The following is a 16,033-nucleotide window of genomic DNA, read 5'->3' as shown; positions in this document are numbered from 1 at the left end:
TAAAAACCGTTCTTAAAACAACCAATTAACCCTCCAACTTTTCAGCTGAACATCTTACTAGAGAACAAGACAACATTCCTTGTTTAATAAGGCCTCTTTATTCCCACTGCCTATCTGTTTTGCAAGGTCTTGGAAATCGAAAGGAGAAAACCGATGTCGGTCATTATTGGCAGTTTAAGGTTTAATCATACCTCTTCCGATTTCTGTCTCAAGTCTTTGGATTGTGTAAGGAATGTTTGAGCTTGCTCGATCTCTCTCTCTAACAAGTTGATATCATCCGGGTCGACCGGCCAGCCTTGTTTTTCCAAGTCATCCATCATGGAGGCTTTGTTGGCGAGGAACGACGGAAGTCTGTCTTCCCGATACCTGGTTTTTAGAGAAACAACGCACGTGATTAAAGGGAGCTTAGTTCTGGCATAATCGTGCTCTTGTCAATTTTTGTTTTAGCAATTTAGTTTGATTTTAGTGCGACTGTATCTTGAACTTTCGATCAAAGTAATTTCAGGTCGTGTAGCACGAATGACTCTGTAGCAGCCAAGTTGAACTTGTACTGAACTTAATGCAAAAGATATTCTAACGTCTTCTTATTGCTTAATGGGTTGTTTTACGATCTGAATACGCCGTTTTAGGAAGTGATTTTTAGTCAGGCAAAAGCAACTAAATTAATTCGATAATGAAGTCAAAACTAATTGAATTTTAACGCTCAACACAACGGCAGCGCCACGTTTGACAGTGCCCAAGTTTTTAGACGTTCAGTTGTAATATTTGTTTTCTTTGTTTCTTTTTTTTATAGTGAAACGCATACCATTGTTTTGGCTGGTTAAAGGTTTACTTGCCGCATTGCCTTTACTTGCATGGTTTTCAAAATTCATTTTCTTGGCCGATTAAAGAACCAGCAACAGCACGTGTAACTTTTTGACATCTTTCTGACCGTTTTCCAAACTTCTCTGCCAAACAAAGAGCCGACAACCACCACTGGCAGACCACCCTATGTGTTCGTGGTTAATAATTGTTGACATAAGGTTAGATAAGAAGATATAGAGAAACATTACGTCGCTTCGATTTACTACAAAATAATACTTACTCTAAATGATTCAATAAAAGTTAAGATGAAATGTTGAATGAGTCTTGTGTCATGTTTTTTGGCCGCCCGAGCCCTTTAAGCCGTTTATTTTGCGAGATCATTTAGCGACCGGTAGAAGAGAGAAAGAAAAGAGAACAAGGCAGGCAGCTTTACCGTCGGCGGTAGCGACCTTGTCCTATTGATTTTAACAAAGGGTGGTCTGCCTGTGCAACCACACGAGGTAAATAAGGGCTGTGACTTCCCCGCAGGAAATGACTAAACCAAAAACTGAAAAAAATGTTCAACGACATAAAGGAGATGAGGGATGTGTCCACCTACTTCATTCTTTCTTCATCGCTGAGCGAAACGAACACCAGTTCATCGAGACGCCTAAAAACAAAACAGAAACAGAATATTAACAAGCTGAATTGGAATCTTAGTCTAGTACAAGGTCGTTCCTCAACTGACGTCAAATAACATCAACCTCTTCAGTCCCAAGCTTAAAGAGACTGCGTCATGGCTGAGTTAAGTTTATTTTTTTTAGTTTCGCCAAATACACGCTATGAAACTTAATATTTGCAAAGAAATAACTTCTATGGATCTAAATGACAAAACCATAGCTTCATTGTAACCAATGCAAATGTTTCTCCTGGGCGTTATAGTTTAAAGTTACAAGAAAACAGGATTAACTAAACTTTGAAAACTGTTCAGCCCAACAATATTTCAAAAACCCACATTGCAATCTGTTTCAATCTTCGCCGCTTATGGCCATCCGTACCTTCTTTTGTATTTAGTGTGTTAATGAAATGTTCCTTCACTGTTTTAAGAGGTTATTTTTATATTTTAACGAATTTGATGGTCATTTCCCATGCCTAAATGCGGCTAAAATCTGTGATCAATTCTTCTTTCATAATTTCATACATTTCTTTTAACGTTTCTTTAGGGACTTCGGAAGTACATCATTAACAAGTTATATGGGACAATCCGATTTCCTGTCTAATGGTCTCTTACCTAAATAGAATGGTTTTCCTTACCTGGTGTAGTCTTCAATGGCTGTTTCTAGCCGAGCCTCGTACGCCTTTAGATTAACACCTTGAGGATTGACTAGCTGGACTTCATCACGGTTACTTCCTGAGGTGTGAGCTAAAGGAAGAACCTGAAGAAATGACAAAATCAACATCAGCTACTATAAACTTGGGATAAATGATTCAAACACGCCGAAAGAAACTCGCAAACTGGCGTTTAGTCCATCCATTTTGAGTGCCACGTAAAATAAGAGTTACTAAAGAGTTACCAAAAATAAGATGAGAAGTGCCAGTTCATTCGCCAAGGTTTTTACAATAAATTTTTACCTGGTCAAAAACCTTAGAGAGAACATGTTTGTCCAGTATCGGTACATATTTGGTACTGTGTGGAATCACGGTGGGTGCTAAGGCGTCCAGAATAGTCAGCCGTCTCGCTACCAGACCGTGTTTCTTTAGCCACCTAAACAAAGAACAGAATTGTATTGTATTTAGATGTAAATTAACGCACGCATAAACGTAGGCTTACATGTAGGCAGCTAAAAAAATTGAAGTTAAGTATAGGACCGGAAAGTATAAAATGTATTTTACTTACTTTTTCACTGGCAAGTCGTCGTCGCTACAACAGAAGAAGCAAATATTAAATTTTAATAACATTATAACATATTCAAAGTAAACAGACGTATTTTTCGCGCGCTTAGTTCTTGTCCTATTCGAAAGAAATCCAAGATCCGATCTAAAAAAAGCCATACTGATGACGTCGCTCTACAGAGAAACGTGTACATATCTGATTGGTTGTTTCCTACGCGCGAAAGATCAAAACCAAACAACAGCCAATCAGAGAAAACACAAGGATCTTTACGTCATCAGTATGGAATTTTTAGGGAAAAGATAAACGAGTGAGGAGAAATGTCTTGTTTACTCAGCTTAGCATTGCTATACACATAAACAGTTGCAGCATTAGAATTATAATAGAAAAGAAGGATTTTGAAACAGAGCAACCCTTTCTAAGAAGCCTACAATTTTGTGTGATGAATCAAAATAATGGCTGCAAGCAAGGAAGCTATGTTAACAGAGCTGGATATCAGGCATGAGCCCGCAGTTTACTGGGCAGAGATGTAGCTAAGCAACATGACTTACTTCAAATAACTTATTACTCACTTTTGGTCGCCGTTTGATTTTGATCCATTCTTCTTCTTACTTTTCCCTGAAGAAATAAGATTGGATAAGTCTGATTAGATTGTTTAAGGACAAAGACTTTTTTTGAAAAACAAATTATTTAAAAGTTGCATATGATTTTAAGTCAAGAATAAACTAATAAAGCACAACTAGCCGCTTCAATATGCAACGAAAAAGCGCAAATTCAAGTCGACATAACATGATAAGGGCAAAGAATTACCGGTACGTTTTTGCCGGCGTTGTTTAAAATCTTCAGGCTTCTTGGCGAGGTACTGCTTCGACTCTTGAAGCATCCAAGAGTCTGTTGTCTTCTTACTCAGACTCAGTCTCATCTGACTCGTCTTGGTCTCTCCCACTTTGAAACTTCTGGAGGACTGGGTAGGAGACGGAGACTGTGGAATATCCCGGCAGGCTGTGCTGACGATGTAGTCCTTGTGACTGCTGTACGTCAACCTTGCACTTGCTGGCCGAGGTCTGGCGCTAGCTGGGCGAGGCCTCGCAGTGGCCGGGCGGATCCTAGCACTAGCAGAGCGCTCCGAGCTGGGTGGGGAGGGGGTCACGGTGTGTTTAGCTGAGAATGGCCTGTGAGATGATGCGCTTACAGATCTTGGATGGCTCCTGTTAAATTAAAATATTACAAAATACGTTACAACCGCTGCAATACTAGCTAACCAGCAGAAGATTGTTATGTACTTTGCAGACAAACTCGGAAAGACTCGATGTAAAGACAAGCTTTTCATATAAAGTTTAGTGGTTGAAATGTACATGTGTAACTGAAAGGAAATCTTCAAACAAAGCGTAATTTGCCTAGAAAATGTTGGCGAAATCGACGTGATTGTTAATCAACGATTTTCATTGGAAAGCGAAGGCAAAAGTGTCACCAGTAGTATTTTTTTTTATAAACATTTGATTTTTGAATTTCTTTTGTCAAAAATTAAGTTACATCGATGCTGTTTGATAGACATAAAGTCAAACATCCTCTGCCTTGTGGTAACATAGTTTTCTTCAGTAAGCAAATGTGTGTGTGCAGTCCATTTTTCAATCAGTGTTGTATCATTACTTACTTGGAGCAGCGTCCAGTGTTGGATCCAAACCAGTCAAGTTGTGCACATTCATTTCTTATCAGTGTCACTTTGCGCAAATCAGCCAAACCTTTCTCGATCTCTTCTCTCAAAAGTCGTAGGTCTTCGCTCTGAAACCACAAACGGATTAAACAACGTATAAAGTGAAGGCCACGATATGTGAAAAATTCGCACAACTGCGTTGCAAAGATGCTCCACGAGGATGAAACTATTTTGTTTTTTCACGACAATCTTTTTCAAAGTCGTTTCTATACTATAAAAAAGGAAATGAAGTAAGTGAATGTGAGTCAAGTCAACTACATTATCGGTACAATAACAACTTTATTTTCAATAACATGAAGCAACAAGAAGAACAATAATAGCCACAACGCTTTCTACCAACTGATGGTAGAACTGACTTCATGTAACACTGTAACGTGTTGTAAGTATTTTAACAGCCTAGAAAACAAAAACAATTACCTCAAATGGTCTGGGACCCTCTATGTCATATCCATCTTCAGAAAAATAATGAAACCTAGCGAATATAAAGCATAGCAATATTGACGTAAGAGAAGTAAAGAAGTATTACCACTGCTCAACTGGGCCTCACGTTAAGGTACTTTGTAGGTTAAAAGAGCGTAGAGAAAATGTTTATTTGTGTCTTTGCAGAACTCACATTTCAATTGTCGGTCAGAAAAAAGTTCAAACTAAGTAGGTTTCTAACTAAAATGTTACCGGCGAGCTCGCCGTGATTTAAAATTCACCTGATTGCAGAAAAGTTCTTCGGCCTTTTGGGGTTTATTTTTTCTTCAGAAAGGTGGGAGCCACCCTCCTGCCCCTCCCCCTGTTCGTCAACGTGGCGAATTATCGTAATCAATTTACCTGCCTCCAGTTTCAGCTGCCAACTGACAGAGAAACTGGTTAGCCTCAGTATCAGCACAGTTAAACGAGATGGCGTGAACGGGGACTGGGTTCAACAATTGTACCTGAGCCAGGATGGAAGATGGCGGCTGAAAGAGAGAAAGAGAGTCATCACACCGTGATTCAACGGACTACAAACAGTCCCTTCCTTCCCTCAAAGATCTTCGAGCGAGAGGCGAAATACCCGGCGTGGAGAAGCGTTTTTAACGCGACCTTTTCTTTCTCTTTTTTTCTTTTTTCGCTTCCCGCTCGACGTTATTTACATGTTTGAGAAATAAAAAAAGAAAGGAACGGCTTGTACTTATGATTTAGGGATCCAAACTATAATAGAAAACACAAGGAATGAAATAAAAGAGAAAGCACATTGAAAGGTCTAAAGTAAACTGAAAACTGCCTCTTTTAAACTTCAAGAAACTTTTGCAACATTTCTGTGTAACAACACTGAACTTCTCGACCAATAACAAAAGGTGTTTTGTTCACGTGACTTGTCCCGCGCTTGAGACAGATCAAACGATTTTGCTTTAAGTTAGGATTAGCTTAATTATGCTCCTTTATACAGCGCTGTAGTGATTGGCTTTCTGATAACCTCAAATTATTTGAGCTTCGGGATCCATCGTTCTTAATCAGTGTCAATCTTCACTAATATCACTTTAAACCATTTTCGTTACATTTTGATTTACTATTTTCCCTTGGGCAATTTTCTTTCCTAATAACTCTGACTTTGAAATATCCTTTAATGAAAAAGTGCCTTCATTCATAAGTCCCCAAAACTGACGTTATATGTTTAAATCTGCGACTCCAAAAACGGGCAGCTAGGATTATCCTCGACGCCGAAAGAACAGCATCTTCTGTCAGCCTATTTAACACTTTAAAGTGGATCCCATTCTATGCAGAATCATATGTTAACCGATGTACCTTAATCTATAAACGGATAAATGGCACCACGCCAGAATATATAAACGATCTACTCATCAGAAACTCTGATACTCATAAAAGATCAACCCGTTTTTGTAACCTAAACTTAAGTTGCCCTCGATATAAGAGGAATACTGAAGGCGGCAAGACGTTTAGTGCAAGGACAATCAAAGAATGGAACTCACTTAGCGCGGACTTAAAACGGAGCCCAAGTGTTAACTTTTTTAAGCGTTCTCTTTTTAAACAAATTTTAAATAATCAAATCCATACGCAATCATTCATGTAATTTTAATTCTTAATTGTCTTATTGTATTTAATGTTGTACATAGTTTTATCTAAATCAATATCTATTTTTAAAGTTTATACCATTGTTATATTTCCGTTATTGTTATATTTTTATGAGGGCCACAAGTTTATCAGTTTGATTACTGTCAGGTGTCACCCTCGTTAAATAAAGTCATACTTACTTACTTACTTACAAATCATAATGAGTTTATAAGCTGCTTTCATGGACCAAATAAATTCAAGTCTGCTATATCTGTAAGAATGAAAACTAAGAATAGGACTGCTATACTGTACCTGGTCAGGGCGTCCATCAGTGAGTAGGTAGATTGCGTGACATTGAGGATCAGCCAGGGCCAGTTTAAGAGCTGCCAGAGTGTTTGTAGAGCCACCGGTACTGAGTCCTTTTACCCACTGCCATGCATTGTCCAGGTTCTGAGAAAAAGCAATGCAAAATGTGACGCATACGAAGAGCCTTTTGAGGATAGGGTTGCTACCCACAAAGAAAACCGAAATTCCTTGAGTTCTCTTTTCTGACCACAAAACAATTTTTTCTGACCATAATAATAGTTCTCGTAAGACGTATCAGTTGAAAAGTGACATACACCTCCATAAGACGGACACCTGGTGTTGGTCCCGTTCCTTCTTTTTTCAGTCATTTTACTGTAATTAAACTCCCTCTAAGACGGACACCTCTCTAAGACGGACAGTTGGAGCCGGTCCTTAAGGTGTCTGTTTTAGAAAGAGTTGACTGTAAATTTGATTTCTGAGGGGCGTAGCCAGCTTTCTGAAGAGTTGTAGGCCTGGCGCTTCTAGGCATGGGGGAAGGGGGAGGGGGTATCCTACTGAAAAAGACCTTTTGACATTTTATTAGAGAGAATGGGCCAACCTTCACTCATTGCTAAATTTATAAAGTAACGCAATTGTCTTTAACGACACATTCCTATAACCGCTAGAAGTCTCCAGAGTTTTACGTGCTTGAGACTTGACCAATCGTGAAAGGTTATTAGCGAAATTTACAATGCATATTGCTATCTATTTCATCTTGAAAGTGCCTCAGCCTGAATTGCTCTATATTGTACATTTTAAAAATACAAGCGGGCTAAAATAATTTGTAAGCTTGGGTCTATGGGACAATAGGCTAGATACGCCCCTGGATTTAAATACAAAATGTTTTCATACATGGGTATTGCAGTCCACCAGTCGATCTCTCCACGCTTGGACTCTGGTATCGTATTTCACAAGGTTGAACTTCACCTTGTGACGTAACTGTTCCTGAAGAAGATCAAACACACAATAAGTTAGCAACAAGCTGCATGACAAGACATTGAGGAACAGGGAAACCAACATGCCTACTCGGCCACTAAAACACAATGAAACAAACACGCACAGGGTAGCCAACATAGACAAGCTTAACCCATATACACAGGGTCTCCCATGTAATAACATAAGGACCAGCATAGCCTGTTCCAGGATCTCGGCGATCTCTTTTCTCGCCCTCCCGCATTTTTCGTCCCCCCCCCCCCCAAAAAAAAAAAAAAAAAAAAATTAAAACCGAGAGCCTGGAACAGGCTAGAGTCAGCAAGGTGCTTGAAATTAAAGGCTATGTGACGTGGTACAAGATGAAAGGGTTGGAATCCTTTCTTAAAGTGCCTATGAAATGAAAATTAAGTTGAACTCATATGAAAGGCCTTTCAAAATGAAGAAAGATGGTGTTTTTCTTTTTCTGATATCTTTTCTCGTTCCAAAGATATTAACGATTTTGTATTATGCAAATTAGATAACTGATGACGTCATAAGTTTGACAGTTATTGGTGTAAAAACACAAAATCAGTAGTATCTCTGTAAATTCTAAAGCAAAATAATTGAAACTTGGCACCAGTGTTGTGCCCTAAGAAATACACTACATGTTGCATATTTTGGTGTTACTATGGCAACACTCTCGGTTCCAGTCTTTTTCTTCTTTGAATCAAATATCACTGTTTGTGGCTTTACAGGGAGAAGTAAATGTTGTCATTCCAAACATACGTAATGTGCTCATTGCGCTAGATACCCAAATGACTCTAAAGGTGGGAGATGAGGTTTGGAATGGATCAAAACCCGGGATTGCCGTATCCGCATGAAAGAGATCTGGAACCGAGAGTGTTGCCATAGCAACACCAAAATATGCAACATGTGGTGTATTTCTTAGGGTACAACACTGGTGCCAAGTTTCAATTATTTTGCTTCAGTATTTACAGAGATACTACTGATTTTGTGTTTTTACACCAATTACTGTCAAACTCATGACGTCATCAGTTATCTAATTTGCATAATACAAAATCGTTAATATCTCTGGAACGAGAAAAGATATCAGAAAAAAAAAAAACACCATCTTTCTTCATTTTGAAAGGCCTTTCATATGAGTTCAACTTAATTTTCATTTCATAGGCACTTTAAAAGCATAATGCAAAATTTGTAACACAAAATTGTTATTTCATAAAGGTACTACTTAAAGAAAACTTGGTCAGTTTCAGCAAACCTGCATAAGTCTGTACAGTTTGTCCTTCACTAGGAACAATCTTGATGCCATGGATGCTGAGGTGTCAATCAACACAGCCACCTGTAACAACAAAAAACAGTCAGCTACTGAATACATAATTTATGATACTAAGGATAAATGACATGTAATCTAAGTGGTAAACTGGTACAAACCTGATCTTCAATAATTGTGCCAAACAACTCTCTGCTTCCTTGCTGTAACCACTCCATTCTGGAGAGCAAAATAAACAGGAATTTAATTTAAAAAGAATAATAAGGATAAAAAGTCATCAAAGTTGTTAAAATCAAAACGTTCTGGACTCTAGGTCATCATCACCTAGGTTAACAACTTTGATGACTTTTTAGCCTTTTTAAATAGGCCATTTCCGAGTTACCCTTTGCCTCTGTTTTAAAACGAGTCTACATGCGAAACCGTTCAAATGAAAATGAGTTTCACTTACAGGTACATTTTCATACAAATCAAACTCATTTTCATTTGAATGGTTTCGCACGTAGACTTGTTTTGAAACAGAGGCAAAGGGTACATGTAACTCGGAAATGGCCTATTATTTTTATCGAGCAACATTATGACAAACAAGAAATTAATGTAGTTTAGTCACTGTCTAGATGTACACTCTACATGTACATCCACAAGTACAATGTACATGTACATGTAAATGTACTTGTACATGCAGGGCAGTAAAAAAGCCAGATCTTACTGCTCGAGACAATGAAATTTTAATTTGCTTTTGGGCAAGTGAAAAAAGAAGTTTGCTGGCCCATGGGAAAGTAAAACTTAGCCTCAGTGATCTTGTGAGTCTGAGTGATGGCAAGAAATATTTATTAATAAGTGGGGGCAAGTGAAACTGAAATTTACTGGCATGCTGGGCAAGTGGATTTAAGTTTTTTCTTTACCCTGTCAAGTACTTAAGATCAGAATAATTTATTAGAGAACATTATAGTTCTGGTCATGGAAAAGATTAAGATTCCTCACCTCTTTCTGTATGAGTCCAAAGCCGACAAAATTCTTTGTTCATAGTTTCTGTGTATTGGTCCACTAACATGCACATGCATAATGGAACCGTCCTTCCACCGCACATGTGCAAACTTGTCACAGTAACGTGCATTTACCAATTTAGGACGTACAATCTGTAACATAAACAGTAAAAATACATACTAACACTATTTAAGTGGTTTCTTCTCTGATATCATGAGCCCATTCATAAATAATTCATGGTAATTATTGCCATCTACAGCCTCTATTTGAAAATAAAGCTGATAATAAACCTTTCTAGTGAAAGTTAAATTAAAACTGACAGTTTTAGAGGCAGAGCCTTTTCGTTCCATATTGCCACACTAAATTCATGAAACTCAATGCCCGAGGACAAAAAAGAAAAGAAAGCAATTGACAGTGGACTACTTCAAAATAAGCTAAAGACCTTTCCCTCTAACTCGAATTGTTTTCATTTTTGTTGGTTGCATATAGTACTTACAGGATTATAAGAAAGGGTTTTCTTTTAAGGTTTTGTTTAAAATGAATCTTTTAAATTGTCGTAATTGTGAACTTGATTACTCACAGCATCAGTGCTGTCTGAAGCAGCTGGAGCCATCTGAATGTCCACGACCCCATCACAGTGTTTAAAAGCCAGTGTCTGTAGCAAGTCATAGAACACCAGTTTTTTGGCCTTTAAACCATGTCGCTGTAAAGATAAAAGTTGACATTAAAATGACAAATTACAATAACAACAATTTTTAGCAGCAAAACACAAACAAAAAAATTAAATACCAACTGGTAACTACAAGTAGTTGAGGTGTAAAGGTTTTTAATAACAGTATTCACATTCTGATGAAAGTGTTACAATGTTAAGTATCTCTGTACAATCAATACCTTAAGCCAATCTCTTGAGCTCATGTACATTTCACTCTTTCCCTTTGCATGACCAGATCTGGTGACCTGGTGCTCTTGACCATTTTGTGGGACAGAACTTGGAGAAGTAGACACTAAAATATGGAATATGAAATTTATAGCACAAAATAAATTTATAGATCTATTAGCAAATGAGGCTCTTTATTTGAATGCACTTACAATATGCATCTAAATTATACAAAACATATACAAAAGATATACAAAAAAATTACATTCAACTTCCTATTTTTTAACTGTGATCCAAGATCAAGGGGAGTGAAAATAAGGAGAAGGAGGGAAAAAGGAGACAGTACTCTTTTCAAGTCTCTGTACCAACAATCAAGTGTTGTGTTAATGGGTCTTGTAAAATTCATTAACTATTCATGAGGGTGCAAACCAATCCCAGCACTGTATTTAGATCACATGTACACAACTATAAACCCCAATACAAATCAAACAATGAAATTAACTGCTCAGTTAATTAGTATTCATTAACTTTTGATACAGATCTCTACTGATTCGCATAACAAAACTTTGCATTCAATTTATTGTTTTCATTTCACAAGTAAAATAAAATATTCGCGTCCGATCTGTATGGGCATTTACAATGGCTCGCCTATCGGCTCGCCATTGTAAACGCCCATACAGATCTCCTGCTCATATTTTATCTACTACTTAAAACATTGTCCTACCTGGAGTTTCCTTTGGATCCTTTATTTCACACAACAAGGCCTGGATCTCAGCCAGTGTGTTTCTTGCTTCATCCAGCTCTTCCCACAAAGTGATCACGTCCTCTCTGACACCCACACCAAGCCTTAACGAGGGCATGCCATCACCCCTGCCACGCCCTTTAGGGGGACTGGTGCTGTCAACCTCCATGGATTTGGTAAAGCTATCAAAGCTGTCTTCATACTCGTTAGCGATTGAATAAGCATGGAACCTGAAAATGTACAAAGTTTGTCATAGATTAAATAACAACATTACATAAAAGAATTTTGCTTTATTAAGATGGCATGTCTTGGCATTTGCCTTGATATTGGGAAGGAAGAGAGGGATAAAGTTTTACTTGAACAAAAGTTCTTGCGTTTTCCCATGGTACTCTTCTGTTTGATTGCACATTGTACAGTATTTTCACTTTTTCCTCATCTGTTGTAAATTACTGGTGAAACATTTAACTAAAATTTTCAATTTAATTTTTGAATATACATATTCAGTAAGAACCCATGTCATATAACAATCGCATTAAGATATGTATGGCAAGGTTTTGAAAGCCTGATAATGGTTGATTTAATGGGTTCCCAGTAAATGCCACATTTCAAAAAAATGTTTTGACTTCTTTGAATAAAGTTTTTTTTTCAAACTATTAAAAAGTTAAAAAACAATTAAAAAACTCTAGCTGAGTAACGTACCTTCCTTTTGTTGTTCTGGATATGTCCTTTAAGAAGGTGACGGTTGCTGGAGTATTGCAATTCATAGAAACAACATGAATTGGTACACGACTTCCATGAACCTGCAACATAATTTATAAAGTCTTCAGTCTTCGCAAGCTGACCATAAAAGCAATAATCAAATAGCACTGGCGCATACACTCCATAACGATTGCCACAAGAATCCCAGGGGTTGCAATGTCTTCTAAAATATAACCTGCATGCTGATGAAAATCGACTCAAACATTCTGATAAACTAAATGTACATGTGGATTTATAGAAATCCTGAATCCTAAACAATTATCACACTCAAAAGGGCTGTAATGCATGCTAAGGTGTACAGGCATTACATGCCTATAATGCCAGCTAAATAAAGCACATCTTGTTTTTTTTATCACTCCTTAGCAATGTCACCAGTGCTAATTTATTGAAGTCAGTTTTATTAATAGATCAGATGTACCTTTCTCTTCAGCATTTCCTGAGATCCAACTGAAGCATCTCCCTCAGTGAATAGATACACAGCTTCAATCTACAAACAAGGAGAAAATAACACGAGGCAAAAATGTCAAACGAGTTCTTCGCATGTTAACCACTGACAGAAGATAAGAAATAAAAGGCTACAGAAAAAGAACAGGATGTATCTTAAAGATTGATTTTCAATTAATGCAACTAAAAAATGGAGTAGATCTTTAGGGTTGGTCTGTGGTCTGCTCTGCCCACCCCCCCCCCCCCCCCCCCCCCCGGCCCACACACACACACACACACACACACACACACCACTTTCATGTATCGATGCCGAATATGCAACATCAAGACTATAAATTTTGGAGAGAAAACAGGCTGGGGCGGGGTGGTGGGCTTATTACATGTAGATCAGAGGTCCCCCGGCAAAGATTACTCACATGTTGATCAGCCAGTGCCTTGAGTACTCCTTCTAATGTACATGTCGCAGACCGAGGGACTGTTGTCTTTAGATCCCAGATCCAGTTGAGTGCTCCTTCCATACTGTCAAGAGTGACATTTACAGCATGCTCTTGCCAACAATCTGAATCCAAGGCACACCTGACAAATTGAAAATTAAAGTATACCGTAAAATTCCGGTTATAAGCCCCCCCCCCGCTTATAAGCCCCCCCGGTTATAGGCCCATCAACCTGGAAACAAAAAAATACATCTGGTTATAAGCCCCCCCGGATATAAGCCCCCCTCTACCCGATGACAGTACTGAACAGGGCTAAATGTTGCTTTCTTGTGCGTTTTTAACTTAAAACGTAGTTTCGAAACGTTTTTTCCTTCCGCTTATAAGCCCTCCCGAATATAAGCCCCTCCGCTTATAAGCCCACCCAAAAACCCTTACGAAGTTGTATAAGCCCAGGGCTTATAACCGGAATTCTACTGTATTTTATTTTTGTTTGGGAGGCGTGGCGGCCTAATGGTTTTTAGTGCGCCCGAACCTGGATCAAGCGGTTTGGGTTCGAGCCCTGGCTGGGGTCATTGTGTTGTGTTCTTGGGCAAGACACTTTACTCTTATAGTGCCTCCCTCCACCCAGGTGTAAATGGGTACAGGCAACATAATGCTGGGAGGGGGTACCCTGCAATGGACTAGCATCCCATTCAGGGGGTTAAAAATATTCCTAGCTGCTTAATGCTACAGAAACCGGGATAAGCTCCAGCAGTATGGCCTGCACGGCTCGAGGCTTTTCATCCCTTAGTTTTATTTACAAGAAAGAGCATGGTGAGAAAGTCAGCAGGCAGTGATTGGCTTTTTCTACACTACACGTTTCTATATCTCATAGAGAAAGAAAAGTAAGACTATAAATTATTACTTCTAAAAAATACTCTGTTAGAATGTACACCCTGAAAGCTGTGCTTCTACAGCTCTAAATAGAAACACAGAACTTGCACAAGATGTTGACATATTGAGCATGCAAGTAAAGAACATTTGTATATCAATTGATAAATTCAATAACTGAGTTATTCTTCTTTCTTCTCCTCACGGTATTTTCTAAGCAACTGAAAACATTTTCTCTATTAATATTTATTGGAGGTTTAGACAAACACTTGTGAAAGTTTCAGAGAATTCACATTGTACAATGACTCATGTCCCCACAACATTTCTTGTTCACCCTGATTTTAATTTTTTTTTAGCCATTTAGTTTACATACCTGATAAGGTTAAACTTTGCAATAAACATGACCTGTTCTTTCAGTGCTTGTACAAGTCCATGAAGATAGGTGCTGAACTCAGACTCGCTTGTTGTATCGACATCCAGCACAATGCAGATACAACGTTCTTCAATTACTCCAAAAACTCGCCGACTACAAGGAATAGAAATTGAAGAATCATGAACATCAGTAAGGTACAGGTGTTACTAAGTGCTACCGGTAATAATGATTTTAATTTTAACTAGTAAAATAATATGCAATTCTCTATTGTTACCTCTCAGTTGTTAGCCATTCCAGTCGTCGCTTGTAAAGTGATATGGCTTGCTTGAGTTGGCTTTCAATCATGTAGAGTTTCTCCTTACTAGCAACAAGCTGTCAAAGACATTTGCAAAAATCAACACTTTGTATAAAAAAAACAAGTCATGATTAAAACTACATACCACACATGAGGGTGTACAGTCTAACATTTTATAAGGAGTTGCCCTGGGTCATCACAAAGTGCGAGGCAGCAAGGCATGCGATCCACTCCGGTTAGCCTACATAGCACTTTGGTTAGCCTAAATGGCACTCCAGTTAGACTAAATAGCAGTGCCTTGCATGCATCGCTGTCTCGCCTCGCATGCCTCGCTGCCTTGCCTTGCGTGCCTGGCATATTTGTAAGACTAAGTTGCCCTTGGTACAATAAAAATTTAAAAAAAATCTGTTTTGGAGACGGAGGTAAACTTTAATTGGTGGTTAAAGCATAGATGTGCAGCTACCGCCTGATTCTTGAGAGTCTTCTTACATGTAGGAGAGGCTTCTGCCTACAGGAGGTGTGCGCAGCAAAGGCAGTTTATAAAAATAATAAAATGAAGACATTCTAGACGATAGCAACCCGCAATCAGGTGTCTTTTTTTAACAAGGTTATGTGTAATAGCAGGAGATACCAAATTATAGACTGAGAGAGATTCTCAATTACTTGTACTTACATTGTACACAGTGCCATCCCTGAAGGGCACCTGAGTAAATAATCCCTTGCAATATCTCGCACGCACAGGTTTCTTAAGAGGTCTTACATAATCTGTAGAAAGAACACTGTACGTTAATACTTTGTATCAAACCAGCTAAATTCTATGACCAATGCTTGATCAAAATAAATACATGTATGAACATTGACCAGTAACTACATGTTAAGTTTGAATAGTCCATTTTACAGTTGTCTGCTCAGTGACCTGGCCTTTGAATGGTAGTGAGGCTGGAGGTGACCTTGTTTTGATACAGACATCACTGCTTTTGTTGTGTTAATCATGTTGTTTTGATGCAAACTAGTTTGCATTTACAAAATAAAGCAGAGAGGTTTGTATCAATGCAAGGTCACCTCCAGCCTCACTACCATTCAAAGGCCAGGTCACTTGGCAGGCAACTGTAAAAGGGACTATCCCTTACCATCTGAATGTCTAAATCCTATGGAAGGTAGTATTTGACCCAAGTCAAGTTTGTGCCTTTTAAGTCCATGGATCTGAAGGAAAAAGGTTAAGATTTAGATAAATGAACATTATTATTCGCATTATTTTTGCTTTATAAATAAAGTAATT

At 38.3% G+C, this 16,033-nt stretch overlaps 1 protein-coding gene across 1 annotated transcript in view; it reads right to left on the bottom strand.

The window, feature by feature from the left end:
* The window catches only part of LOC144655308 (von Willebrand factor A domain-containing protein 3B-like), a 72,359-nt gene that overhangs the window by 53,899 nt on the left and 2,427 nt on the right, over positions 1–16,033 (bottom strand). The window contains exons 3-27 of the mRNA XM_078515529.1: positions 15,885–15,957; positions 15,428–15,519; positions 14,734–14,831; positions 14,460–14,612; positions 13,199–13,358; positions 12,757–12,825; positions 12,279–12,379; positions 11,562–11,809; positions 10,852–10,964; positions 10,541–10,663; positions 9,958–10,112; positions 9,138–9,195; positions 8,965–9,045; positions 7,626–7,718; positions 6,741–6,878; positions 5,208–5,335; positions 4,806–4,860; positions 4,329–4,456; positions 3,485–3,882; positions 3,247–3,292; positions 2,681–2,704; positions 2,416–2,548; positions 2,098–2,219; positions 1,403–1,453; positions 192–366 (exon numbers count right to left, since the gene is read on the bottom strand). Coding sequence (XP_078371655.1) covers positions 192–366; positions 1,403–1,453; positions 2,098–2,219; positions 2,416–2,548; positions 2,681–2,704; positions 3,247–3,292; positions 3,485–3,882; positions 4,329–4,456; positions 4,806–4,860; positions 5,208–5,335; positions 6,741–6,878; positions 7,626–7,718; positions 8,965–9,045; positions 9,138–9,195; positions 9,958–10,112; positions 10,541–10,663; positions 10,852–10,964; positions 11,562–11,809; positions 12,279–12,379; positions 12,757–12,825; positions 13,199–13,358; positions 14,460–14,612; positions 14,734–14,831; positions 15,428–15,519; positions 15,885–15,957 — 3,015 coding nt within the window. The remainder of the gene's footprint in view (positions 1–191; positions 367–1,402; positions 1,454–2,097; positions 2,220–2,415; positions 2,549–2,680; positions 2,705–3,246; positions 3,293–3,484; positions 3,883–4,328; positions 4,457–4,805; positions 4,861–5,207; positions 5,336–6,740; positions 6,879–7,625; positions 7,719–8,964; positions 9,046–9,137; positions 9,196–9,957; positions 10,113–10,540; positions 10,664–10,851; positions 10,965–11,561; positions 11,810–12,278; positions 12,380–12,756; positions 12,826–13,198; positions 13,359–14,459; positions 14,613–14,733; positions 14,832–15,427; positions 15,520–15,884; positions 15,958–16,033) is intronic.

This window comes from Oculina patagonica, chromosome 5 (assembly GCF_052425735.1).
Source record: "Oculina patagonica isolate OP01 chromosome 5, crgOcupat, whole genome shotgun sequence".
Lineage (NCBI taxonomy): Eukaryota > Metazoa > Cnidaria > Anthozoa > Scleractinia > Oculinidae > Oculina > Oculina patagonica.
The sequence above is the reverse complement of the archived record's forward strand: the minus strand, read 5'-3'. Positions and strand labels throughout refer to the sequence as shown.